Genomic DNA, 26,216 nt, shown 5'->3' with positions numbered 1-26,216 from the left:
CTCAATTGCAGTGGAAATGCGCATCGACTCTTTTTTTTTTTTTTTTTGATGTGAAGATTACTCGCGGGGCATTTTCCCATACCGTTCTTTTTGCGCTCCTTGTATATACAACACCAGGACCCTCAATATGCAACACAAGAGGAAGCAACAGCCTTCTGGGGCTGTTCAGAATCCCCAGAAGCGCCAAAAGTCGGCTGGGGGAAAGGCTGCGGCCCCCAAGAAGCGCAAGGTCGCCGTCAGTGCGCTACCATGGAAGACGGTCGAAGTCCCCGAGATGTTTGACGATGCCGAGGGTTTCTACGGCTTAGAGGTTATCGAGGGCGTTGATGTCGTCAAGCATGGCGATAACGTTGATTTTGTATGTCTTCCAGCCTATGCTTCTCCTCCTCGCCATCCCGAATGCGTTGCATGACTGACTGCAATCTAGATTGCTGCTATTCCCTCTGGCGACGAGAAGGAGAACGACGAGGACGAGTTCGAAGGCTTCAGCGACTCTGAGCCAGTATCTACACAAACCGATACAATAATGGAGGAGGCGGAGGTAGCACCAAAGGTAGAGGCCAAGAAGATCAAGAAGGAGAAGAAGGCTGCCGCCAAGGCAGAACAAAAGGCACAAAAGGCACAAAAGGTGGAAAACACAAAGGGGGACAAGCCTGCAGACAAAGCCGATGAGACAGACGCCGCTACACCTACACCCGCAGCCGAACCCGAAGGCAAGAAGAAGAAAGAGAAGAAGCAGAAGAAGGCTCAGCCTAAGCCGGAGGACGCCAAGCTTGAAAGCAACGTTTTCAAGGCTCTCGAGGAAGCTGAAGAGGCTGAGGAGGATATCGACACGGCTCCCTGGGTGGACCTCGGTCTCTCCCCGGCGACTGTTGCGGCCATCGCCAAGCTCAAGTTCGCCAAGCCAACCAAGATCCAGAGCTCGTCGATACCCGAAATCCTCGCCGGCCACGACGTCATCGGCAAGGCCTCTACGGGTTCCGGTAAGACGCTTGCGTTTTCGATTCCCATCGTGGAGGAGTGGCTCGAGAAGTTTGAGGGAAAGGAGGACGAGAAGAAGCCGGATAACACCCCCTTTGCGCTCATTCTGTCGCCGACGAGAGAATTGGCACACCAAATCACTAACCACATCAAGAACCTTTGCGCCGGTCTGACCCACGCGCCCTTCGTTTGCTCGGTGACGGGAGGTCTGTCAGTCTTCAAACAGCAGAGACAACTAGCCAAGGCAGATATCGTTATTGGTACGCCAGGTCGTCTGTGGGAGGTCATCAGCTCCAGCACGGAGCTCCTGAAGGGGTTCCGGCAAATCAGGTACCTGGTTGTCGATGAGGCCGATAGGCTTCTGAGCGAGGGACACTTCAAGGAGGCGGGAGAGATCCTAGACGCCCTTGACCGTGAGGTTGTCGAAGAGGATGACGATGATGAGAAGGAGCTCTCGGAGCGACAGACGCTGGTCTTCTCTGCTACGTTCCACCAGGGACTGCAGCAGAAGCTGGCCGGCAAGGGCAAATGGGGCCTCATGTCGGAGACGGAGAACATGGAGTATCTGCTGAAGAAGCTCAACTTCCGCGAGGAAAAGCCAAAGTTCATCGACGCCAACCCCGCCAAGCAGATGGCCGCCGGTCTCAAGGAGGGTCTCATCGAGTGCGGTGCCATGGAAAAGGTAAGAAAGAAGCGCTCGCCCAAACTATCATGATGACCTGATCTAACATGTTGCAGGATCTCTACCTCTACACAATCCTCCTCCTCAACCCGAACCGCCGCACTCTCGTCTTCACGAACTCCATCAGCGCCGTCCGTCGTCTGACCCCCATGCTCCAGAACCTCAACCTGAACGCCATGGGCCTCCACTCCCAAATGGCCCAAAAAGCTCGTCTCCGCTCCGTCGAAAAGTTCACAGCCACAAAAGCAAACACCACATCCGTCCTCATCGCCACCGACGTCGCCGCTCGTGGTCTCGATATCCCCGGCATCGACCAGGTCGTCCACTACCACGTCCCCCGTGCCGCCGACATGTACGTCCACCGCTCCGGTCGTACCGCGCGTGCCGAGAAGACGGGTCTGAGTATCATCCTCTGCGGACCGGAGGAGGTTGTACCGACGCGCAGACTCGCGGCCAAGGTCCACGAGAAGCACTCGAGCAAGAAGAAGTACTTTATGCGCACCATTGACATCGATCGCCGCATCGCGTCCCGCCTCAAGCCGAGACTTGACCTGGCGAAGAAGCTCACTGACGCGACGCTCGCCAAGGAGAAGGGCAACAAGGACGAGGACTGGGTCAAGGCTGCTGCCGAGGAGCTAGGCGTAGAGTACGACAGCGACGAGCTGGAGAAGGCAGGGACGTGGACGGGTCGCGGAAGTCAGCGGAAGAAGAAGCAACAAGAGGACAAGAACATTAGCAAGGCGGAGATGGGAGCCATGAGGGCGCAGCTGCGCGAGTTGTTGTCGAAGCGCGTCAATGCCGGTGTGAGTGAAAAGTACATCACGTCGGGTAATCTCGACATTGAGGAGTTGTTACGAGGCGGCACGGGAGATTTCCTGGGCAAAGTTGACGGCTTGGACTTGGAAGATCTGTAAGATGGTAGCCTCACGCATTCACAAAAAGACAATACCACTTGATTTCAATGTTGCAATCAAAACTTTTCATTCCTGGTCCTCTTGAGCTGCCCGTTCGGCTCAATACCACGACCAATCAGTATATCCATAGGGGAATTCCGTGACCATAACCGTAACCGTAAACGTGAACCGTGTCCTTCATCGTGACCATCCTATTATAAACGAAACCGAACCGGAACCAAAACCATATCCGTATCCGTGTACTGGGCTCGCCGGCCCTCGTCACAGAAGTATACTAAAACAAGAAAGAATTGTGTTCTCACTGAACAATAAGTAATCGAAGCTCGTGGCCTCACTCACTCCTCCATCACCGACGAAGGGCCCGCCTCACTCTTCGGAAGCTGTTCAGACCTTCTCCTATTCGGGAGTGGCTTCATCGGTCGCATCGTCTTCGCGTCTGAGCTTGACTGCGCGCGTTCGGGCTTCTTCTCCGGAGTTGACGTAACCGAGAGAAGGTGCTTGCCTTCTTCAATCTGCTGCAAGACCGTAGAAACACTTCCGGTCTGCAGGGCAGTGAGTCTGGGGCCGGACTTGGGGTTCTGAATCTGGTCCTCGAGATCTCTGACCCTCGAGGCCAAGAGTGTGAGGTCCTCGCGGCCCTTCTTCGTCTTGTCACGCAAGGTGAGCCTGCCCGTACAGCTCATGGAGTACTGCGACTCCAGCTTCGCAATCTTCTCGTCCTTCTTCGCAAGTTCGGCCTCCTTCTTCTCAAGTTCTTCCTCGTGAGTCTTCTTCATGAAGCCCAAGATTCCATCTTTGTTGGACAACTCTTGAGTCTTGTTTCTTTTGGCCAAATTGGCCTTCAGGAGCTCTTCGTTGGCAAACTTCTTCATCCTAGCCGTCAAGTTGGTGTTTTCGTTGAGAAGGCGTTGCACCTCCACGTTCAACCGTTCGGTCTCGGCGCAGAAATCATCCTTGGCCACCTTCAGGTTGCCCATGGTGTGAATTGAAGCTTTCTCGGCCTCCAGTGACTTCTGGAGCTTCTCTTGCTCCTCTGCGAGCTCCTCGATGTATCCCTCGATCTCCTCCTCCGCCTCCTTCTTCTCCTTGCGGACAGTGCTCAGGTCGATCTCCAACTTGGTGACTTGCACCGCCTTTGCTTGCAAAATCTCGACTGCTTTTTGCTCTACGACCTGGGCCTTTTGAATCGCAGCGTCTCTCTCTTTCTGTAATGGGGCAATCTGGGCGGCCTGGTCCATTAACTGCTCCACTTGCTGCTGTAGGGTATCCCTTTCAATGCGTATCTGCTCTGTCTCTTGTTGCAACGTAGCAACCTGAGGGCTCAGGGCAGCCATTTGCTCCACCTGCTGCTTGTAGTTATCGTTCTCGTCGCGCAATTGCTCTGCTTCGCTTCGCAGGTCAGCAACCACTCTCTCAGCTTCCGCTTTGAAGCCTGCGGCTACTTGGATCTGGGCGCCTTGCGCCTCAATGGTTGCCTTGGCTTCTGCCTTGACATTGACTAACTCCGTCTGGAGCGCGAGAATGTCTGCCGACGCTGATGCTTTGATATCTTGCTGAATGACTTGCCACTCCGTCGCAGTAGTTGCTTGAGCTTGGGCCTTGGCCAATTCCTCGCGAAGCTCGACAATGACCGTCAATAAGTTGTGCTCCGTGTTCTGACTTTCAGCCTTGAGATCGTTCATCTGGGTCTTGTTGATGAAACGCTTGAACGTGGCTGAAGTCGCCAATGCCTGATTTACCGAAAGCCTGGCTTGGGTTAAGGCGAGCTGTTCCTCGAGATACTGTTGGGCTTTGAGAGCAGTCTCTACCGCTTCAGCTTGGGTTTCCGTCGCCAACAGCTCTACCCGAGGGGGACTATCTTTCTGACGCTGTAGTGCCTTGATGTCGGTACGTAGCACGCCAATCTGGTCTTCCTTGCGCCGAGCATATTCTTGGAACTTCTCCTTCTGAGTGTCGATCTTCTTCTGAAGGTACTTCGCTTGCGAATTGGATGCCTCCCGACAGACATCGGCGTCGTGGGTCTGCGCTTTCTGGTACTCCAGCTCTGCCTCGAGTCTTGCGATGGTTACTCCGTCTGTCTCGTGTGCAAGGAGTCTCGCGTTTGCTTCCCGGAAATTGTGTTCGGCCTGTTGAGCACGGGACCGCTGCACATTGATAGCGTGCTGAAGCTCCAACACCTTCGCGTCCATTGCGCTCACTTCTGATGCGTAGGAGTTAGACTGCCTCACGGTCTTCGTCAGCCGTTCCTCGGCCTTGTCACATTCCTCTCGTTGGCGGTAGCATCTGTCAAGGTCTTCTTGCGCGGGCATAGGAACTGGTTGTTCGATTATTTGCTCCGGGAGCTTTCGGAGGGCAACTTGCTGCACCTCTGTATCCGGGACCGGCTGGCGAGATGCAGAAGCTCGGCGAAGCGTATCACACAGACTCATCACAGCAGTTTTGAGCCCCCAGATAGCCTCCATTATGACAGCGCCCACGCTGGATAAGACGCTAAGGGCGAGGTCTCCCGTAAGAGGATGAATAGAAGCCAGGGTGAAGATGACGAGGATGAGACATCCGATGCTTTTGGGATCGAGCAGGCCGTTCTCGCGAAAGAGCTGGTAGATCAGACTGCCCAAATAACTGAGAGCCATCAAAATGGTAATTATGCCGGCAAAAGCGAGGGCGACGCTGAACGGGTCGATCATGATGTCGGTTCCGCGTTCGTAAGAAGGATGACACCGATGGCGGTTGAGACGATTCTCGGCTAGCGATGAATGGATGGATGGATGAGAAAGCGAGATGAGAATTGGGGTTCGAAGTGAAAAGATACAATCTTCTGATGAGAATTGGTTGTCTGAAGAGAGATATGGTCGGCAAGAAGATGAAGGTTCTTGCGATAGTTGATTTCTTCGGCGTATGGTTGAGGACGGCTCACGAAGGGGTTGAAGAAGAGAGAAATTTGGAGGGATGGATGAGTGAGATGAGGGCTCGAGTGAGAGTCGAGGATGAAAATTCAGAGGGATTGAAAGGTGAGGAAGGCGCTGCTGGGAAAAGCTGATGTTGAGGGAAGGTGCGTCTGGAGGAAGGCGCGAAGGTGAGGCAGGTGCGAATTGACGGAGCGACAGAATTTTTGCAGTGGGTAGGGCTTCTATGAGGTCTTCTTCATCTTTTACTCACTTGCCTGAGGTGAGAAGTCGATCTCTTGGATTTCACAGGCACCTTTATCAAGGGCAGCTGTCTTGTCCTGCATCTTTTCACCTATTCATACAATGAGTTGGGCATACAAAGGGAGTGAGCTGAAAGAGAAGTGAGCTCACTCTTTTCAACCCGAACTCTTTGACACGAGCTGCTGTGTTTCAAAGCGGCCACCTTCTTTTGGCCTAAATTGATCAGAGGTAGAGACTTTCTAGGTCGAGGACGACGTTGATCGCGAAACCAACGCGATGTCATACAGTCTAGAGTTCGTTGGCTCAGAACTTCCATCACAAAGGTGTTGAAATGTATGGCTTAGCACATGAGCCCGATTCTCTGATTCTCGATGTGAAGAATTGCCAAGATCGGTGCATGTTGTGTGTGGTCGACCTTAGCTATTGTGCAGCTCCAATCTCATGATGTTGGAAGTCACCTTGTCCTCACCGAGATCTCACCTAGCTCTCACCGAGGCCCCCTATTTCAAATGCAAAGCGTCGGTCTTCACGTTCCGCCAGGCTGGACAAGTATCAGGGTATTCCGGAATCATAAATAGGAATAATTCATAGTGTCAAGTTTGCGGTAAGGCACCATATAGCGGCATGCAATTCCGGGTTTTGAATGACACTGGTAAGCCAACAATGGAGAGCGTTCGGTGAGCCGGTGACGGGTGACGAGTGATGACAAGGCCCCAAAGCCACAAGGCAGCATCAATCCTGGTAGCATTCTCCAAATCTGGTGCCATCGGCGAGGTATAGAGAATATCATCCGCAGGTTTGCTTTCACGATTGTTTCGAATCTTTCTCCAATCAGTGTCGGCTCATCCCCCGCCCACGGGCATACGATCGCATATTGACTAAGAGTGATTCATTTGATCGCCATGTACAATCAATCTCTATTCAAATCATTCATATCTGGTATCAAGTGGCGCTAACTCATAATTATTAATAGTGTAAACCTTCGTCCGAGGCCAGCCTGGGTGTCCATCAATTGTCGGTTTCATGATCTCATCTATGACCCTCCTTGAGCGAGTCGAGCTCAATTGAGCTTTCGCCTTCGCTGAGTCCTGTTAATCTTTCATGCCGCACTCTCACTTCTTCGGTCTTGATGATGCCGTTCATGCCCGGCAGCGGCGATGCCTGGCCGCCTTCCGCCTCTTGAAGGGCTTCCTGAGATTCTTGCCATCCTCCGGTGGACATGACGACGACAGAGTTCCGACCGTATTGCGACCCGGGGCCATATCTCTTCGTTGACCTGACCTCCTTCCTCGTTCCTGTGTCGAGTGCATGCGATTGTGATTTGTTTCGGGCATAACTTCGTTGAGTTGACTTGAGCTCTCGGTATAGCATTCTCCTACACGGTGTCAGACGTCAAGAAACAATACGCTTGATGAGGGGGGGAAGTCCACATACAAGACTGGGATAGACACTGCCATGATTGAGGCGGCAGGTTCGGTCAAAGTCCAGATCGTAAGGTCGACGCGCTCGTAGGTGATGTCTGGACTGGTCATGTTGACCACCAGGACAGCTTTCACGATGCCACATATTCCGGCACTGTCGTCGATGTTAGTTCACCGCAAAAGTGGCCAGGGTGGGATCCGGGAGTCTTACATGGCACCCAAGCTCATTGCTACGGCGACACCAAGCCTTTCGCGGCGCCGCATCGTTGCGCCCATGAGGATCGGCCACGGGAGGAACGCCAAGACAAAATCGAGAATGGCGGAGTAATCTGAAAGCAAGTGAGCATGCAAGCCTCAAGAGAACAACGTTTCGCGGCAGTCTTACAAGCAGCAAACAACTGGAATTTAACAAGCTTCTTCTTGTCCCAGCAACTTCCCGGCACGCTGCTGTCCCATACTCGTTGCAACGGTGTGCATTTGGCGAATCCAAAGATCCATACCAAGTTCATCGAGATGTTGATGGAAACGATGATGAAGATGAGAAAGTATTTCAACCATTGGTTCGTGACAATGCGGTACAGCGTCAGGGCGAACGAGCTTTTGCTAGTCGTCGTTGCGATGATTCCGAACGTGGCGACGAGGATCGTGTTGAGGTTGATGAGCTTGAGGTTGTCGCTACTGATCGTATCGATATGGCGTCCAAATCCGAGAGAGACAATGTAGGAGTTTATCGAGATGGATATCACCAGTGACACCTGCAACTATGAGCTAGGGGGGTAAGGGCAATGACGGCCGTCCTTCACATACCATTGACGCAATCAAGAGATGGTCATCCCACCATAAACCACGTCCACGCCATAGCTTACAATAGATACGCAACGAAAGCAGCGTAGCGCTAGCGACACAGAGAGACCATGTTACGGCGAGGAGTCTGGTGCCTCTATCGTCGACCATCGTCAACCTCACGGCACGCGCACAGTGCCACGAGATATGATAGAAGACGTCGTAAGAAACAAGGACGGGAGTCAATCAGTGGATCCCCGGGAATTCTGCTCAAAAATCGGTCGAGGTCAGCGCACACGCGGGAGGTGCATCACTCCCTCATATTATACATTGGCATCGCACATGATGAAATCTAAGATCAGCGTCCTCAACAAGGGGGCCCCCAGGTACCAGAAAGCCTCCTACCCTCCATGAACAGTCCTTAGTTTCGGGGAGTGCAACCGACTTTTCACGCTATGTGCCCCCCCTCGAAACCGGCGAGAGTATTGCCTGTGTCGGCGATAGGATTCTCCCCCTCAAAGGGAGAGAGGCAGGGAGGGAGGCGGAGTTCGGACGAAGTCCCGCCACCTGCCCCAAGGAATACCTCGTCACGGGCAGGCGAAAGACAGATCAGGCTTCGACCGGTGCACGACATATATCACGGCGGGCGGAAGCGGTAGATTTGGGTTCGTGGAAAAGTCGAGGCCGGCCGCCAACACGGCGGTGCTGGGACCAACGTTTGATTTCTGCTACTACGGGCACATTACTTCAAACAGAACTGTTGGATCGCTGGGCCAAGTTTGTTTTGCGTCTGTAAATCCACCGGGAGGTACGGATGCAAGGGAACTAGCAGCCTCACAAGAGTCAACGGCTCACCACTGACGCTGTGGCTGTTTTTGGTTGCAACCACACTTGTCTTGGAATGATCTGATGGGAACACGAAGTTGGTTACTTAAACAGTAAGGTAGGACTGGGACGTTCCCGTGGGCTTGTGGTTCGCTCGGGGTCCATCTGAATCGGAGATCCAGCGCCATGCTCCAACAGCAGCTCCGCATACGGACCACGTTCTCCTCTACAGACGCATAAAGGGTCCACTGGCATCACGCAACTGTAATCAATGAAAATGTAAAGGTGTGTGTGGTCTCGTTAACGGATTCTGCTACCAAAGTTCCTTTAGCCCTGCCAGGCCGGCCCAACCATGCCGGGGCAGCTGAGGAATGTGGGAATGTGCCCACTCCTCAACTCAAGATGGCTGGGGTACCGGTCTCTAGTGCCGAACTCTAATCCTGGGGCTTGAGCGGAGAGATCCCATTCGTGCGCCAGCGATTTTCCCCAGGATCATAGCCGATGGTCAATATTACATATCTCGTTTAAACAGTACCCATATGGAGTTTCCGGGGCTCTAGAAGACACTAAGAGAGTCTACTCACCAACACGAATATTGGCTGCGCCGTTACTGCGCAGTAGCGTGGTCTCACCATCGATTCTGCTAACCATAATGAGGTATGCTTCTCCGATGTTCTGCCAGGCCTTGGAGGGCAGCGGGCAACACGGACGGTTACCAACTACGGCTCCAATCTGCGGGGGATGCTGGGCATCAGGCCACGACCCGTCGAACCCGTGATGGATGAATTCCTCGGCCGAGAGATCGATGGGCGAGCCTCGCTATGCTCTCGTCATGCGACACAAGGATGAACTTACGTAGTAGCATCTGATCGAGCCCCCTGAGCCGAAGCACGCAAATCGTGTTGGAGGGCTGCCAAGTGCCATCCGCAGGGGCAATGAGACGGTACGGACTTCTTGTATGTGTCATCGTAATCTAAGGTATGGACTAAGTCTGCTAGGGGTGATCGGCAGAGCCTTGGAAGAGCCGGTGATTATTTTCCAAAACGGCTCTTAGTCTACAGTCGTCGTAACCCAATATTCCGGGCAGTGCAGGGACTAAGAGGCCGTCTTTACGGAAATTTCTTTTCACGCCAGCGGACGTTGAGGCAATTTCTAGACGATATGTCATGATTGGTTCCCGAGTAGCGTCGACGGGCTTGATCAAAATCTCCCTACCTGAACCTCTGTGCGACTGACATGAGACACACGCAGGTGTTAGCCTCCCTTTCCTTCTACACCGCATTCTAGAAGCTGCACCTCTTCGCCCGTTGAGCCTTGCCTGCCATGCGTTCCCACGCGTTTAGAGTTCTTCTGGCGTTTTCGTCGTGCTTGGGCGTGTCCGAGTCCTCCTCGCCCGCCTATTGGGGTCCTCGTCCCAAGCCCACGCCGCCTGGACCTCCTGCGGTGCACCTCTCAGACGGAACCTACGTCGGAGTGCGGAACCAGCAGTATGCGCAGGACCTCTTCCTTGGTATCCCGTATGCACAACCCCCCGTTGGCCCTCTCCGGTTCGCTGCTCCTCAACCGCTCAACGAGACGTTCGAGGGGACTCGATCAGCTGCCGAATATGGCTGGATGTGCATAGGGTATGGCTCCGATACTGCCAACTTGGGGAACCCCGTTTCGGAGGACTGCTTGACCATCAACGTCGTGCGTCCGGCCGGTGTCCAGCCAGGAGATGATCTGCCTGTTGGCGTTTGGGTTCACGGCGGCGTAAGTTTCTGCCAAGTGTAAGACAACCTTTACCTGGTACTTTTGCTGACTTTGTCGAAACAGAGTTATGTAAACGGAGGCTCGCGCGACCCGAGGTACAACCTCAGCTACATTGTCGACCAATCCGTCAAGGAGGGAAAGCCTATTGTGGCTGCATCCATTAACTACCGTGTTTCGTATTGGGGCTTCCTCTTCAGCAACGAGCTGCAAGACGCCGGTGCTGGCAACATTGGTCTCCGCGACCAGCGCCTCTCGTTGGAATGGCTCCAGCAGAACATTGCCGCCTTTGGCGGCAGCCCTGACAAGGTCACCATCTGGGGAGAGTCTGCGGGTGCTCGTTCCTTGGGCATGCAGCTCGTCGCCTACGATGGCCAATACAACAACCTGTTCCGCAGCGCCATCCTCGAGAGTGGCAGTCCCATCGCGAGGTTCGCCGACGCCGACGACTGGCAGCCGTGGTTCAATGCCCTCGTCGACAAGACGGGCTGTACCGATGCCGCTGACAAGCTGAGCTGCTTGCGAGGCCTTCCTTGGCAGACTATCAACGCCATCTACAACGGCACCAACCCCTTGAGCGTAACGCCGCCTACCATCAGCGCCGTGGTTGACGGCGACTTCATCACTGCTCAGGGATCCGAGCTCTTGGCTGCGGACAAGTTCGCACATGTTCCTCTTCTTCTCGGCAACAACTTCGATGAGGGCACCGCGTATGCAAAGCAGGGCATCAACACCACTGAGCAGTTCCAGGCCTGGCTTACTGCCCTTCAGCTGGACAGCGAACAGGTGGCCGCCATCTCGGAGCTTTACCCCGACGATCCCGATGTTGGAATCCCCGTCTCTCAGGTTGGCCGCCCTGCGGCGAACCCATTCGGCCTCCAGTGGAAGCGGGCAGCTGCCTTTGCCGGCGACTACCAACAGCACAGCGGTCGCAGGCTCCTGGCCAGCACCTACGCTGGTGCCGGACTGTCCGTTTACTCTTACTTGTGGAACGTCTATGTCAATGGCATCGCGGCCGTCTACGGAGCGACCCATTTCCAAGAGGTCGCGTTCGTGTTCAACAACGTGAACGGAGTTGGGTATGCTACCAACCCCTTTGCAGGAAAGCCAGAGACCTTTGTTGAGCTGGCGGACCTCATGAGCAAGATGTGGGTTGCATTCATCCACGACACCGATCCCAATGTCTGCAGCGGCCCCAAGACAGGTCCTACGTGGCCATTGTACACGGTCGATGAGCCTAACAACATCGTCTTTGATGTAAACCGTACCGGTCTGGCCTATGTTGAAGAGGATAATTACAGGGCGACAGAGATCGAGTATCTGTTGGAGAACGTCTTCGTGTAATGCCGACGCTTCAGCGTCCATCAAACTCATCTCCAAATCATGTCTCGCCTCAAGTGCCTAGATTAATAATACCTGATCGATCATTCTATCATAGCCTTTGTAATAGAGACACTTCATCTCATTGAGCTTGCTTTCCACAGGCCATCTAGGCCTTCTCCAATGGCATCGTTTCAAGTTTGAAGGAACCTAATTAAAGGATCTTCCACTCTTTCTTAAGGGCCCGTTTGTACATAGAGGAGTAATCAAGGAAATGCTCGGGATAATTCGGAGATTTTCTATAGGCGAGTCCAAACCGGTTGCGTTTGGCGGCAAGTCAGAGTATTTAGAGTTCATCGATATTAATATCTGCCCTTTGATCAATGCAAACCCAGCCGTTGCTCTGCAGCCTGTGGATTACTAAATGCTTGTGCCAAGACCTAAACCCGCTTCTCGTCACAATCCCGGTGTTGATCTCGCCGGTCTATCAATTACCCCGATCGTGAACCAAAAAATGCCACAATGCCAGCCACATCATTGCGGGGTGGCGGGGTATTGTAAACATACATGTATGTTCACAAAGAATCGTCAATGGTGACTAGCCATCTCCACGAGATGGATAAGCTAGCCGTAGGATGTATAGAACTCACGAGAATCGTTATGAGATCTTGGGATCACCTCACCGTGAGAACGGCACTCTTCATCAACGGTCTCCACCCCTGTGTCAACGACACATCAAGTCAACCGGATCAAATGAGAGCAGTCGCCAAGAAGGTATCAGGGACGGGAATAGCTGCTGAGGCTGCATCATCATCGCAATCCCCCAAGGACCCTGTTGACTCATTGACCTCTATGGCTATCTATTGGGCTGCCTTGTGTGGCGAAGGCCAATTGATCCAGCCGTCTTCTGCCGCAATCTTCAAAAATGAAGTGTCTCTAGAGCCTGGAACATTAGAGGAGCGTTATGAAGGCCTCAAACAAGATGTTGCACATCATCTGAGAACACATGCCATAGCAGCTTCTCATGCTCACGTTTTGACCGATGTCGTTCATTTAGCGTCAAGAAGATGGAGGGCGGACCGGTCAAGGTCCTCGCTTTGAGTAAGAATAAGCCTTGCGCCTCATCAGCCTAGACATGATCGATGGCTTGTAAGGTTTCCTGCTTCCGTCGTCAGCCTCGGCTATGAGGATACGGAGATCTGATATGACATGATCTAGTGGCGTGATGGCCCCGATGAATTCAAGTCCGATGTGAGCCGTTTCGAGACCTCTATGGGCGAGAAAGTATAGCACTGCTATGAGTATCTATGGATTTAAAACCTGGCTCATGTGTTTTCGGGCAAGCCAAGTTCTCGAGGGAAGGAGCAAGCATAACAACCTTGAACATGTACGGCATTCAATCAACAGTCCTCGGGAGGTCGCGAGATTCTTCCCCAATCAAGATGTCACCACCGAGGAAATCGGTTGGGCTCGAGAGGAGAATGAGCTGCTTCTCCGCCAGCAATATCAGCAAAGCCGCCCCTTTTATGATGGCGTTGGATAAGCAGCTATACCAGCCCTACAGCCCACGAACGCCTCTGATCATGACGCCTATACAGAAAGACGAGGTGACCAGCCCAGCTCGGCGACAGCATCAGAGCGGCCCTTCCAACGAGTCTAGCGTCGACAATTACTTCGAAATTCCCTACGATGCCGACGAAACCCGAGCCGCGCAATCCCCAGAGACAGTGGAGGAAGAGCATATCGAACAGGAGATGAAACAACACGAAAGGGGCGTCGCGGAGGCATGCACCTTTCTGGAAGGCTTTATCATTGAGCGATGGGAAACGCAATTGCAGGCGGGATACATCAAAATCGTCTGCAACTTGACCTTGGACGAGATCAGAGAGCTTGGGAGACTACGCATGGCAGAAGGCACAAGAGAATGTCGAAAGCTCATCACGGCTCCGGTACTTCACGATGCCATCGGCTATGCTCTCTGGCTTGAGATGGCAAATGAGATTGGCCGGCACGAGATGACCACACAATTCGCCAACACGAGCCTGGCTGCAGTGACCGAGAAGGAGGAGACTCCAGGACCTTCTGTCATCAAGTGGTCCATCGAAAAAGAGGTGGCCGAACGCAGAGCAAGATCGATGAGGAGGCGGGCTACAGAGGGCGACGTCTTCACTGAACCAACGCCCTCCTTGTACCGCTCAATTCCGTCCACCGCAGATCGTACGAGGCGAAAGAGCGAAATGCCCACCCTTCGACCCGATCAGATCATGTGCACAACATGTGGAAGCCGTGCGATGCCCGACTACAAATCTGACGAAGAGCAAAGCCAAACTGATGGGGACGAGAACTGTGATGTGGACATGAGCACCATACGAGAGAATGGCGACGTTGAGGTACTGGAGGCGAGAGACAGCATGGAAAGGCAAGTGAAAAAGCGGAGCAGCATTTCGAGGCGGCTGTCCCTCAAGGTGAACCAGACTCTAACAAAGTTCGGTGAGGGTCTCGCGCCTGGCTACATGTACGGTGGTGGCGCGGGCGGCCGGGTACTGAGTTGAGTGACCAGCCGCGAGGGGAAGTTCTGCCATTCTGAAAGTGTTTGGCCGGGCCCATCTATTTTCAATAGGGACCTCTCGTTCCCGGACAAGGTGGCAGAAGTCAGTTGACATGGATCGATGCCATCAACAAGTACCGTTTGGACAGATCAAGGATCGCGAAGCAATGTAGGTGGAGGAGGATACCCAGAATGATACCATCATGGTGAGAATGAGAGACTCCTCACTCCTGTATGTAGGAACCTGGATAGTCTGTGGAAGGTTGATCCATTTGTTTGCAGCTCTGCATCACTGACTCCGTTGATCCTCAAGTTCTATTCTGAATATGGCGATTATTAGCGACATTTTGGTTATGTCACGGACGAACCGCGCCGAGCTCGGCCGGGCGATGACCCGGTTGCCGTCGTTTATTGACTTGCCTTATGTAAGCTTAAATTGTCCTACTCTTCCCCTGGTGCCTGTGGTCCATCTTTGATGAATTCTCCTCTCAATCAGCACCTCATTATGAACCCAGACACCCCCGACACACAGTTAATCAAGGCTGCTGTGCTTCTTTTAACTTCACGCCAGCAAATTATGTTGGCCTGCCACGATATTCAAGACTAGCTTTGAACGGAATGTCTCACCTGGGCACGCCAATCGCGTCTACCGGTTTCTGTCGCCCCTGGTTTGTGGCGTCTGCCGGCTCCTGAGTCATTTCTGCCGCCAGCGAGGGTCAGCGCAAAGAGTTTATCATCATATTACCATCCCGACGCCATCACGATGGGTCTGGACAGTAGCGACAGATCGAACAACCGGTGTTGTCTTCTTTATGGATCACTTGTCGACTTTCTGAAAAGATGTTTTCCTCGCCAGCGAGGCAAATGAGTTGTAATCTGTTGCGAGTGCGAGGTCCATGGCTGTACACTACCACATCATCAACTTGGTTTGCCTAGCTTGCTTGGCCTAGGCTGAACCAGTGTTTGATTAAGAAACGCCATCGCGGCTGCAGCTAAGCTGTCTTGTGGACACCTCCAACGTTGCCCCTATTTCCGCGAGGGTAGAATGATAAGAGGCTCGTTGAAACGTGCGAAAGCTCTTTGCCAATTACCAGCACCCGTTCATGCTGTTCAACTTTGGCATTGCCACAGAAAATGATGAGACTTGATATCTCCAGGGTATCGAAGACTCCGCCAGACTCCGCGATGAGTCGGCTTTTTCGTGTTTATCCGGACAATTGACGCGGAACATGAAATCTCCACTGCGGAACCGCAGAAGCGATCACGTTGAAGCTATCCCTGGCTCAGCCCTTCAGCTGTCAAGGGGGTTGTGCAACTTTAGCGCCATGATGACAGGGGTTAGTGACCGTCGTGGTGATGATTGACCATCAAACCACCAAGTCTGCCTAAGCCGAGATAGAGAAACTAGGTAAGCTTTCACGCTTTTCACGGATACACGGGCTCAACGGTGGACTCCATTACCCCTTGCAGCGAGTTAGGAATTGTCTCTCCCCCGCGCTTAGCTTCCCATGCCTTGCCGGTCACTCTAGGCAGAGACATGGCCATTTGGCCCCCTCGTCCTTCTTGCATCATGCTTCGTGAAAGGCTCATCCTGTCTTTTCTGACTCTGTTGACCATTGTCGACGTTCCATTCCTTGATATCCTTTGATTGCTGTTGTGGTTTGCCTGGGAGAGATGTCGCGGATATTGGCCCAGCTATGGCTGTCTCTCTTCCTCATCGGCCTTGGGAGAGCCGCAAGTATCGTTTATGTCACTGATCTTTCCATTTACACGTTGTTGGTACGTCCAAAACCTTTGCCGGACTGCTGATTAGGACGATACTGACCCATAGTAGGCACCGTGTGTACAGACTGCCGTGTCGTACAACATCTTCTCCCAGACCTACTCAGCGTGCGGCGAAGCACCGACAGATTTGCAGTCATGTATATGCACGAAGAACAACAATCTCGCCGCCATCTCAACATCGATCGCGAGGTCAATCAGCTACAGCTGTGGCTCAACCGCATCCGATGACCAAACCAGCGCCGCGGCAGTCATCAGCCAGTACTGTAACCCCGATACGACGGTCAACTTTCCGACACCTACGACCAACATCGTTACCAAGTATGCCACCGACATCGCCGAGTTCGCCAACATGGCCCCGTGTGCCCAGTCTGGCGTGTCGTACGCCATCAGCTCAATGTCTACGTACTGCCCCGAAGCCGCAAGTCTGATGGCGCCCTGCATCTGCTCGAAGAACGACAACTCAGCACGCGTCAGCCGGTCCATCGCATCGCTTGTACGGTACTCATGCTCCAACGCCGCCGACGTGACTTCGGGTCTCGCTTTCTACGATGCGTATTGCGCCATGAATAAGGGCACCACATCGTTCCCGCAGCCTTCGCCGCCTCCAGGAGATATGACCTACTACATGACGGCGCTCTCCCAATACAGCTCGCTGGCCGCATGTGCACAGTCAGGGTTTTCGGATGCTATCTACTCGCTCACGAGATACCAGTGCCCGACGGGGCCTCAGGCCTTGGCATCTTGTATGTGCTTGAAAGATGGAGTGACTAACATCGTCATGAGCACGGTGACATCAGACATCAAGTGGTATTGCTCATCTACGGCAACGGATGATGTATCTTCTGCGGTTGCCGTGTTGGATTACTATTGCAAGGCTGCTAGGAACGAGGTAGTGGCCACTGTCGCCGAATCTAGTGAGTAGATCATGCTCAATGATCGCACCAGCCTTGACTAACCAGGTGATAGTTGCTCAAACTTATCCAACAGCACAAGCCGGCACGGGGTCAGGGACTTCGGGAGCCGAAGCCACTGCTACTGCTACTGGCTCTTCGGGTACTTCTGGCGACAGCACGAATGCCAATGGCAAATCGAAGTCCAGCATTCCAAGCCTTGCAGCCATCATCGGAGGCGTTATTGCTGTCGTTGGTGCCTTGTCCATTGCCGCTCTGATCGCGTTCATCATCTACCGCCGTCGGAAGAAGAACGAAGCTGGGTTCCCGCTTCCAGGTGCCGCCGGCCCTCCTGAAATGGCGGGCAAACCTGAACTAGGCGGCACGATGCTGTCTGAGCTGCCACCCAAAAGCCCTCAGATGAGCGTCTCTTACACGACCGGTTCTCCACATCCGGATATCATATCGCCCGCGTCTAATGCTGGTGGTGTATGGGCCCAATCGCCCACAGGCGTGGAACTCCACGGCCAGACGAGATTGCCGTCCGAGATGCCAGCCAATACCAACGGCCAGCTGCAGCCTGCCGGACAATATATGCCTTCGGAGCTCCAGGGACAACATGGCCAACCGGCATATCCGCAACAGCAACCATATGGCCAGAGCCTGCCTCTCCCACCCGAGCTTCAGACCAGCTACACCCAGCCACAGGTGCAAAATACTCTAGCAGAGGCTCATGGGCAACCGGTTCATCAGATTCCGAGTGGGCCATCGGCGGTATATCAAGGGCCGGGACAAGGCAGGGCGGAGCTTCAAGGGATGGGTTGGCATGCAGGCCCAACGCCAGGATACTCTGAGATGGATGGGGGCCGGCAGCGACAGTAATGATGGCGCTGGTAATGGCTGGACTAATGGTGAATTACTGGGAAGGGAGTTCAGGCGTAATGAAGACCTCGGGAAGAATGGTACCAAGAAGACACTTACACTTACTGAATCCTTAGCTCAGTCCAACGATGTAAGAAGAGATATACCCATTTTTACACCCCAAAGGACTCAACTTTAAGCATCGGTGTGAGAAACCAGCTACATGCGCTTTCACGGGAAGAAAGGTGTCGAGGGAGGAAAAAAGCTAAGAACCAAGAAGATCCATAAGAGGGAGGACGATAGTGAAGAGCCTGTTTGAGGGTCTAAGGTGAAGATGCAGCTCGTTAGTCTGGAGCTCACCCCTCGACGGCCTGGGGTTTCGGTGAAGTCTCACCGAGCAAGGACGGACGTGAAGATCGGCGTGCTCGGTCAGGAAGCTCTGACTTCATCCTCTCACCGAGAGACGGCCCCACCAGTACCTACCTTATTGAGCAGAGCTCTTGATGACTCAGCCGGATGATCCTCGGGAGTCTTTCCAGCTTCCTTGTGCAACGCCCTCTGATTGGCCTTATGAGTACCTTTGTCGCCCGTGGTTGCAGGCAGCTCCCCCCAGCCTTGTACCTGCACTGTGCGTTGGCCAGAAAACATTCGCCTGGTCGCGCTCTTCCCAAAATCTTGCGATCTGCCTAGTAGCCGCCAAATCCCACCAAATTCCTTGTCGCTTGGAATCAACTCTTGACCGCCTCAACCAAAATTGGTGGCTCTCGAGCGATTTCTCATCTTCTTCCGTGGGGCTATCCTCCCTGCTTCTGTTTCCATCACAACAACACCTAGGCACCTTGGCCTTCCGACCGGTGGGGTGTTTGACGCGCGACGCAGCGAGCCCATCGCCAAACAAACCTACCTACATTCCGACCGCAAACGACCTCGCAGTCCCCTTTCGATGTCTATGACTAGACCCTGAGCTTACGACAACATGGCAGCGGCGGTGGATGTAGGCTATGTGGCCGGCCACCTAGGGCTGTCCGAGTCGACGGTCTCGACAGCCACAACCGATCCGACCCCCGAGCTCGTCGCGAGCCTCCTCGAAGCCGTCATTGCGAAGGCACGCGAGCATGATGAGTTATATGCCCAGAAGCTTCAGGTCGACATCGAGCTCGAGAGCGCACACCACAGCGCCGAATCAAGATGCCAGATATTCAAGGCGACAGCCGACAAGGCCCTGAAGGATGTCGAGGAGATTCGCCAGAAGCTCAAAGAGGAAGGTTTGTTTAATGACGAGATTGGACGATTGGGGTGTCAATATCTGGGTGACTGACTTGACCATGACAGAAACGAAGCGACAAACTGTCGAGAACGAGCTCCAGTCGCTCAAGTCTCGCGGATCCGATCACGACTCTGAGATCACCACTCTCCGCGACCGCGTCGAGTCCCTACAATCTTCCAACCGCGCGAATATGGCTTTGCTTGAGTCTCGAAACGCCCGCGATTCAGAACTGTCCGAAGAGTTGGCGAAGCAGCACCAGAAGAACGTCCAGCTTCAAAAGGAGATCACGGCTCTACAGCAATCGGTCCAGGCCGCTCAGGCCGCTGTGAGTAGCGCAAAGTACCGAGAGGAGTCACTACAACAACAACTCGATCTTGCTCGACGCAATGGCGAATGGTTCGAGACTGAGCTCAAGACCAAGAGCGAAGAAGCTCTCAAGTACCGCCGCGAGAAGGGCGCTCGGATCGCCGAATTACAACGACAAAACGAAGACGCGAAATCTAGTATCGAATCCCTGAAGCGAGGTGAACAACAGCTCCGAGATCGCCTCGACGCAGCTCAAGCCAAGGCGGAAGAGGCCCTTACCAAGGTCCAGCAACAACAGGAAGCATTCGCCCGCAGCGAGGAGAGCTACAAGCACGAGATCGAGAGCAAGCAGCGCGTCGTCGATATGACCAACCAACTTGCCGACAGTCACAAGGCCCGTGTGCAGACCCTGGAGGGCGAGAAGGAAGCCTTGAAGGAGAAGCATGCAAACGAAGTCCGTCGCATTCAGCACGAGCTCGAACGCGAGAGGGAGACTTGCCGTGCCTTGGAGGAACGAGTGACTCAGCTTGAGGGCGAGGTCGACGAGCTTCACGCCCGCATGGAACAAGGACCCCCACCGGGATCTGCACCTCAGACACCCCGTATGAATGGATCCCTTCTCGGAAGGCCTGCCTCGCCTTTTGCTACTCCCGCTTCTGCGCGAAACAAGTCCGCCATCACCGCAACACAGGCTATCGACGAATTGTACAAGGTCAAGGGACAGCTGGCTGGAGAGAAGCGCCGCAATCAACAACTCGCCGAGGAGCTCGACAATATGATTGCTCTGTTGGAAGCCAAGACACCTGAGATCGAGGAGCTCCAGAATGAGGCCGATACCCTGAGATCCGAAATCACTAGAATGTCCGAACTATCTCAGTCAAGCTTCGAAGAGCGCGACGCAGCAAAGAAGAGCGCGCGAAAGGCTGAGAGTGCCTTGGCCAACGCTCAGGCCGAGTCCAAGATCCTCCGCACACAACTTCGCGACCTCAGCACACAGATCCAGATGTTGGTCTTCAACATGCATGCCCGCGAAAAGGGCTTGGAGCAGTTGACTCGCGAGGAGACTGTCCGCCTGGAGCAACTTTCTCGTGGAGAAATTGCCGAGGGTGCCCTTAACGACATGTCGGATACCCACCAGTTCATTACCCAGAAGTTTGTCGTCTTCAAGGACATTCAGGAGCTACAAGCCAAGAATCAAGAGCTTCTGAGGGTAACCCGCGAGCTGGCAGAGCAGATGGAGAGCGAAGAGGCCGTTGCTGCCAAGAGCCAGGCTGTAGAAGATCACCAATCGGTTGAGCGACTGCAACAAGAGCTCGCCAACATGATTGAGGAGACCAAGTCCCTGAGATCAACAATGGAGAGCTTCAAGTCCGAGCGCGACATGTTCAGACGTCTACTTCAGCAAAAGGCCTCTGCCGGCGAGCTCGCTTCCATTCTCGGCTCCGACGACGGCCAGCGCCTCCCGCTCACTAGTATCGAGACTGAGGAAGGCGACGGCCTGTCTCCACAAGCTGCGCTGCGTAACCTGCAAGTCGAATTCGACACTTACCGAAACGACGAGGAATCCGTCCGTCGCTCCTTGCGGGAGCAGATTGACAGGCTTTCAAGCGAGAAGAACTCCCTTCAGGGCGAGGTTGCAAAGATTACCAGCCAGATTACCCTTGCCTCCGAGAGATACGAGATGCTCCACTCCAATTTTGTTGCGCTGCAGAGCGAGAACAAGGAGATTCAGAAGCGCAACCAGTCGCTCTCAGAGGACTCCATCAAGCACGAAATCCGAACCCAGCAAGTTGCCGAAGAACTCATCGATGCCAAGGGCTTGCTCGAGAGCGTTCGAAACGAAGCCGCCAACCTCAAGGCAGAGAAGAAGTTATGGAAGGACATCCAAGATCGCCTCAATCAAGACAACGAGAGTCTTGTGCAGGAGAAGACGAGACTGAACAACCTCTTGGCAAGCCAGCAATCCATGCAGAACGAGCGTGACATTTCCGAGTCTGAGTACAGGCGGAAAGCTCAGTCCAAGATCGACAACCTTGAACAAGAGCTGAACAGCACGAAACGCAAGCTATCTGATGAAATGGAAGAAGGCAAGAAGCTTCAGCTCAGGAAGGAGTTCGATGCTCGCGAAGCCCAGAAACGCATCGATGAGCTCTCTACCAGTCTGAGCCAGATACGCGAGGAGCACGTCGCTGTTAAGACCAGCCGCGACCACCTGCAAGCTCGCGTTGATGAGCTCACCATCGAACTTCGTAACGCGGAAGACAGAGCTGGTCGCCTGGCGCCCCGACCGACGCCAAGGCCCGGCACGATGGCACCTCCTACCCAGACTGACCAAGACAGCGAGGCCGAGGTTCGCGAGTTAATCAATGAGGTTTCCGATCTCAAGAGGGAGCTTGACATCGCCAAGTCTCAGCTCGAGAATGCCAGGGAACAGACAGAGCAATACAAGCAACTCAGCGAACAAAATGAAGAAGCTCTTACCGAATTCACAACCACCACAGAGCAATTCAGGGAGGAGATGGATGCTGCGTTCGCGGCCAAGGACGCCAAGATTAAAGAGTTGGAGCAGCGTGTTGAAGATCTGTCATCGGAACTCGCTAGCTCCAACAAGGAGCTGTCCCACCTCCGCGACTCCCAGGCCGAAGTTGCCCGCAAGTACGAGGACGAGAAGACGATTCTAGACGAGGAGGTGAAGCGTTTGAAGGAAGAAGCGGACCGCCACTCAGAAGCCGCCAAATTCCACCAACAGGACCTTCGTGCTCAGTCAGAGATCACCGCCAAGGCTCAACAGGACTACGAACACGAGCTTGTCAAGCACGCCGAGGCTGCGAAGCTCGTCCAACAGTTGCGCACCGAGTACAACGAGCTCAAGAGCCAGACGGCGACTCTGAGAGCCGAGGCGGAGTCGGCCAAGGTTGCCCTGTCTCAAAGTGAAAGTTCTTGGGAAGAGAGGAAACAGCGAATCGAGCAGGAAATGTCAGAAATCAAGGCCCGCCGCGATGATGTCAACGCACAGAACAAGCTTCTGCACGAGCAGCTGGAGAGCATCACGAAGCAATTCTCTGCGCTCAAGGAGGGTCGCAATGCGGCGGCCGGGGACGCCAACGATAGCGCGGAAATCAACAGCGACGGTGCAGCTGACGGTCTTCGGGAACTCAACAACTATCTCAGACGGGAGAAGGAGATCTTGGAGGTGCAGTACGACCTCAAGGTGCAGGAATCTAAACGCCTGCAGCAACAGCTCGAGTACTCCCAATCCCAGCTCGACGAGGCTCGGTTGAAGCTCGACCAGGAGAGACGCTCACAAGCTGAGAGCGGCCAAGCCTCCATTGCCCACAAGGATCTGATGGATAAACTCAACGAACTCAACCTTTACCGTGAGAGCAGTGCCACCCTCCGCAACGAGCTCGCCCAGGCCCGGACGCAAATCTCGGAGAAGAACACCAGAATCGAGGAACTAGAAGGCAAGGTACAGCCTCTGGAGGCTAGGATCGAGGAGCTCCAGACTCAAAAGGGCTTCCTCGAGGAAGAAATCAAGCAAGTTCAGGAGGACCGCGACAGGTGGCAGAAGCGAACCGAGGGCATCCTTACAAAGTACGGCCGTGTTGATCCCGCCGAGATGGAGCAACTCAAGAAGACCATCAATGATCTGCAGGCCGAGCGCGACGCTCTCAAAGAGTCTGAAGGCCCTCTGCGAGCAGAGTTCGAGGAGATCAAGCAGACATTGGAGACGGAGAGGACCAATTGGGCGAACGCTCGCCAACGCATGACCGATCAGTTCAAAGAGCGGTCACGTAAGATCACTGGCGAGAAGAACGAGGCAATTGGTGCACGGAACGAGGCGGTCACGGAGAAGGACGCTGCGATTGCTGAGCGTGAACAACTGCAGCAGCAACTCAACTCTATAAACACTGAACTCGAAACAACAAGACAGAACTTGCAAGCAACAACACAGCAGCGCACAGAGTTTGAGCAACAAGTCAAGAACTTCCAGCAACAGGTACAAAGGCTACAGCAGGAAGCCCAAGCCAACCAGTCTGGCGCGCCACCTCCTGCCGCTCAACCCACGACAGACGGGTCTCCATCAGTATCTTCGGAAGTAGTCGCCCAGCTGGAGCAGCAACTCGCCGAGTTGCGAAACCAGTTGGAAGCCATCTCAGCCCAAAAGACGACCGCCGAGCAAGAGCTTGAGGGCCTGCGATCGCAATTGCAGACAGCCGTCTCCGAGAGAGACCAGGCTGTCGAGGCCGCACAGCAGGCTGCCCAGGCGCAGCTTCAGCCCGCCGCCCAGCCGACGGCGGAGCATGTTGCCACAAACGGCGCGACTGGCTTATCCGACACTGAGCGGAAGACTTTGGAGGAGAAGATTGCTACCGCCGAAGCCAAGGCTACAGAGGCTGAGCGCAAGGCGAAGGAGCTCGAGGAGAACATCACCCAGACCATCAAGGAACGGTCTGATAAGATGCGCAACGCACTCAATGAGAAGCTACGCCAGTCTCGCGAAAAGATGGAAGCCGAGTTCGCCACGAGGGTAGAGCAAGAAAAGGTTATTTGGAAGGCTGAGCAGCAAGGCGCCGCAGCTGCTAAACCCGCAGGAGAACAACCAGCTGTGCCTGCTACGCCCATCAAGCAGCAAGACCCGGACGCAACCCCGGCAACGCCAATGACCGGTACACCTGCTGGTGCCGCGGATCTATCTCAACTCCCCGATGCCGAGATTCGGAAGTTCCTTTCCACCAATGCTACCGTGCGGAATATTATGTCGGGAAATCTTAGAAAGAAGCTCGAGGAACAGACTGCCAAGGTTAAGAACGAGACAGAGACGAGTATGAGGGCCGAGTTCGAGCAGAGAATCGCAAACGCTCGCGAGGAAGGTCAGCTGCTGGCACAGAAGAAGTCTGCGCTGCAAATCAACATGAAGGACAATCAGCTCAGGGGGGCCAACGCCAAGATCGAAGTTGTGTCCACGGCCGCAACAAAGACACCTCAGCGACCCGTTGGGGAAGTTTGGGAGGAAGCTAAAGTTGCCAAACCAGCTCCCGCCGCGCCGCAGCAAAGCCCGGCGAAGCCCGCTGGCAACGCGCAACCCGCCGCACCCCGTCCTTCGATCTCGGCGCCCTCGGCTGCCGCACCAGCCCAAGCTGCTGCTCCGACAATTGGTGAGTTTATCCAACTGAACGTGCAACACTCTACTCTTTCTAACCGTCCTCAAGCCCCGCCAGCCTCAACCAACCAAGCACAACCATCAACCGGGGCCGCTACAAGTGGAATCCCTGCGCCGGGCAGTAGTATCCCTCAGAAGAGACAAATACCTACTCCTGGGGATACAAAGCCGGCAGCCAACAATGCTGCAGCGAACCCGTTCGCGGCCGGTGCTGCTAATGGCACTCCGGCCCCGGCCAACCCGTTCTCACAGAGTACACAAGGACAGCAGCAGCAGCAGCAGCAGCAGCAGCAGCAGCAAGCACCACAGCAGCAACAGAACCCCTTCGCTTCCAGTACACAAGGAGCAGCGGCGGGTCAGGCCGCACCGCAAGGTCATGGGCTACCGCAACCACCGGCTCAGGCTGCTCCAGGCCAAAGGAGTGGCATCCCTCTTCCCGGACGAGGCGGTGCGGCTGGTCGTGGTCGGGGTGGCGCTTACGCTGCCGGAAATAGGGTGTCAAGCGGAGGTGCAGAGAGAGGTGGTCTAGCAGGACGGGGCGGACGTGGCGGTGGCCGAGGAGGACAAAATGCCGGCTCGTTGAACCCTGGTGCCAACGATTTCCAGCCTGGTAACAAGCGGCCTAGAGGAGATTCCGAGGCCGGCGGAAATGCTGGCGCGAAGCGAGCCAGAGGAGGTGGACACTGAGTCTCGATTGGAGACACGAGTTCATGGGCGATGTGGTAATAGCGGTGGTTATTGCTTTCCAGCTTTCATTCTGTATCGATATACAAAAGGGGTGCAAGGTGGTTCACGGAATGGATGAAAACGGGCAGGCCACAACGGTCTGCAAGTGTGTATAACCAGCATTTACTCTACAAAATGAATTTTCCTATGTTGACCAGATGTGTTCTTGTTGCGAGTAGTGTGCTGCTGCAGTTCCACCCTCTTTGGTTCTTAGGGCAGGACGGCCGAATTTGAGCAACACGGCGACGTGCCTCATCGATTCGATCGGATACGACGCGCCATCGCATCTGTCGTGGTCTGCCAAATCTCCAGAGCCCATGAGTTGAGATACTTCTTCACCCCTGCCTTACCTACCAGGTGAAGACAACTTACTTCCACCCATGAGGCAACCCCAAGAGCTCTGGCGCAGCGAGCTACTCAAACGTACCATACTCGGACTTATTTTCCTTCTTATCACAATATTTGTAATGTGTTCCGTCGGGCAGTCTGTAAGTCTGAAACGGAAAAGAAGGCTAAACTGACACGTATTGCATACCGGACCGTCCACCAACCCCAACTGGGAGCACATCGGCCTGGAAACTGACTACTCGACTCGCGCAAAGGTAAACAGATGGTGTCATGGCGGATTTCTTGATCCCGGGACATCGTCCGGCCCCTCTCAAATAGTCTCCGTCCGGGACCCGCACCGGAGTCCATAGAAAAACAAGCCCTACCCTCCGGAAACGCGGTAACCCTGTCAAAAGACACAACGCGTCTAGAGATGGGCCGTGAAAACTATGTACACCACCCCGTCCGGTCCATCCACCAAGGGCTCCATGGACTGATTCTGCCTTCCTCTCGACAAC

The 26,216-nt window shown here is 54.2% G+C and overlaps 6 protein-coding genes and 1 further gene across 6 annotated transcripts; 5 read left to right on the top strand and 2 right to left on the bottom strand.

The window, feature by feature from the left end:
- Positions 1–127: 127 nt before the first annotated feature.
- Positions 128–2,577, top strand: HER10_EVM0007099 (DEAD/DEAH box helicase; the record flags this gene model as incomplete). Its single annotated transcript, XM_035476665.1, has 4 exons — positions 128–265; positions 338–358; positions 428–1,663; positions 1,720–2,577. The coding sequence occupies 4 exons, from the start codon at positions 128–130 to the stop codon at positions 2,575–2,577; spliced, it is 2,253 nt and encodes a 750-aa protein (XP_035329565.1).
- Positions 2,578–2,912: 335 nt separating this feature from the next.
- HER10_EVM0010995 lies at positions 2,913–5,264 on the bottom strand.
- A 1,395-nt stretch (positions 5,265–6,659) lies between these two features.
- Positions 6,660–8,687, bottom strand: HER10_EVM0003335 (uncharacterized protein). The gene is made up of 5 exons (XM_035473015.1): positions 7,955–8,687; positions 7,533–7,902; positions 7,359–7,476; positions 7,161–7,301; positions 6,660–7,101 (listed from the first exon to the last, which is right to left on the bottom strand). Exons 1-5 carry the CDS (start codon positions 8,099–8,101, stop codon positions 6,756–6,758), a joined length of 1,122 nt encoding a protein of 373 aa, XP_035329072.1. The 5' UTR covers positions 8,102–8,687; the 3' UTR covers positions 6,660–6,755.
- Positions 8,688–9,568: 881 nt separating this feature from the next.
- Positions 9,569–11,928, top strand: HER10_EVM0001112 (carboxylesterase). The gene is made up of 2 exons (XM_035482848.1): positions 9,569–10,507; positions 10,571–11,928. Exons 1-2 carry the CDS (start codon positions 10,079–10,081, stop codon positions 11,846–11,848), a joined length of 1,707 nt encoding a protein of 568 aa, XP_035328842.1. The 5' UTR covers positions 9,569–10,078; the 3' UTR covers positions 11,849–11,928.
- Positions 11,929–13,084: 1,156 nt separating this feature from the next.
- Positions 13,085–15,186, top strand: HER10_EVM0012292 (uncharacterized protein). The gene has a single exon (XM_035481689.1). The coding sequence runs from the start codon at positions 13,132–13,134 to the stop codon at positions 14,374–14,376; it is 1,245 nt and encodes a 414-aa protein (XP_035330194.1). The 5' UTR covers positions 13,085–13,131; the 3' UTR covers positions 14,377–15,186.
- Positions 15,187–15,432: 246 nt separating this feature from the next.
- HER10_EVM0009608 (uncharacterized protein) lies at positions 15,433–18,092 on the top strand. Its single transcript, XM_035479093.1, has 3 exons — positions 15,433–16,151; positions 16,207–17,071; positions 17,124–18,092. The coding sequence occupies exons 1-3, from the start codon at positions 16,047–16,049 to the stop codon at positions 17,927–17,929; spliced, it is 1,776 nt and encodes a 591-aa protein (XP_035329884.1). The 5' UTR covers positions 15,433–16,046; the 3' UTR covers positions 17,930–18,092.
- A 464-nt stretch (positions 18,093–18,556) lies between these two features.
- On the top strand, positions 18,557–25,526 carry HER10_EVM0003354 (TPR/MLP1/MLP2-like protein). Its single transcript, XM_035473034.1, has 3 exons — positions 18,557–19,173; positions 19,241–24,640; positions 24,695–25,526. Exons 1-3 carry the CDS (start codon positions 18,885–18,887, stop codon positions 25,330–25,332), a joined length of 6,327 nt encoding a protein of 2,108 aa, XP_035329074.1. The 5' UTR covers positions 18,557–18,884; the 3' UTR covers positions 25,333–25,526.
- Positions 25,527–26,216: the final 690 nt, after the last annotated feature.

The sequence above is a fragment of the Colletotrichum scovillei genome (assembly GCF_011075155.1).
Source record: "Colletotrichum scovillei strain TJNH1 chromosome Unknown Contig00009, whole genome shotgun sequence".
Lineage (NCBI taxonomy): Eukaryota > Fungi > Ascomycota > Sordariomycetes > Glomerellales > Glomerellaceae > Colletotrichum > Colletotrichum scovillei.
This window is presented reverse-complemented; position numbering and strand designations above follow the sequence as displayed.

What these genes read in the sequence shown, in the direction of transcription:
- HER10_EVM0001112 (XM_035482848.1), top strand. Translation starts at nt 10,079, where the DNA reads ATGCGTTCCCACGCGTTTAGAGTTCTTCTGGCGTTTTCGTCGTGCTTG. An exon ending in GCGTTTGGGTTCACGGCGGC is followed by an intron (nt 10,508 to 10,570) that starts GTAAGTTTCTGC and finishes TTGTCGAAACAG; the next exon opens with AGTTATGTAAACGGAGGCTC.
- HER10_EVM0003354 (XM_035473034.1), top strand. Translation starts at nt 18,885, where the DNA reads ATGGCAGCGGCGGTGGATGTAGGCTATGTGGCCGGCCACCTAGGGCTG. An exon ending in CCAGAAGCTCAAAGAGGAAG is followed by an intron (nt 19,174 to 19,240) that starts GTTTGTTTAATG and finishes TGACCATGACAG; the next exon opens with AAACGAAGCGACAAACTGTC. An exon ending in AGCTGCTGCTCCGACAATTG is followed by an intron (nt 24,641 to 24,694) that starts GTGAGTTTATCC and finishes ACCGTCCTCAAG; the next exon opens with CCCCGCCAGCCTCAACCAAC.
- HER10_EVM0012292 (XM_035481689.1), top strand. Translation starts at nt 13,132, where the DNA reads ATGGATTTAAAACCTGGCTCATGTGTTTTCGGGCAAGCCAAGTTCTCG.
- HER10_EVM0003335 (XM_035473015.1), bottom strand. Translation starts at nt 8,101, where the DNA reads ATGGTCGACGATAGAGGCACCAGACTCCTCGCCGTAACATGGTCTCTC. An exon ending in ATTCCAGTTGTTTGCTGCTT is followed by an intron (nt 7,477 to 7,532) that starts GTAAGACTGCCG and finishes ACTTGCTTTCAG; the next exon opens with ATTACTCCGCCATTCTCGAT. An exon ending in GCAGTGTCTATCCCAGTCTT is followed by an intron (nt 7,102 to 7,160) that starts GTATGTGGACTT and finishes GACACCGTGTAG; the next exon opens with GAGAATGCTATACCGAGAGC.
- HER10_EVM0009608 (XM_035479093.1), top strand. Translation starts at nt 16,047, where the DNA reads ATGTCGCGGATATTGGCCCAGCTATGGCTGTCTCTCTTCCTCATCGGC. An exon ending in TTTCCATTTACACGTTGTTG is followed by an intron (nt 16,152 to 16,206) that starts GTACGTCCAAAA and finishes GACCCATAGTAG; the next exon opens with GCACCGTGTGTACAGACTGC. An exon ending in GGCCACTGTCGCCGAATCTA is followed by an intron (nt 17,072 to 17,123) that starts GTGAGTAGATCA and finishes ACCAGGTGATAG; the next exon opens with TTGCTCAAACTTATCCAACA.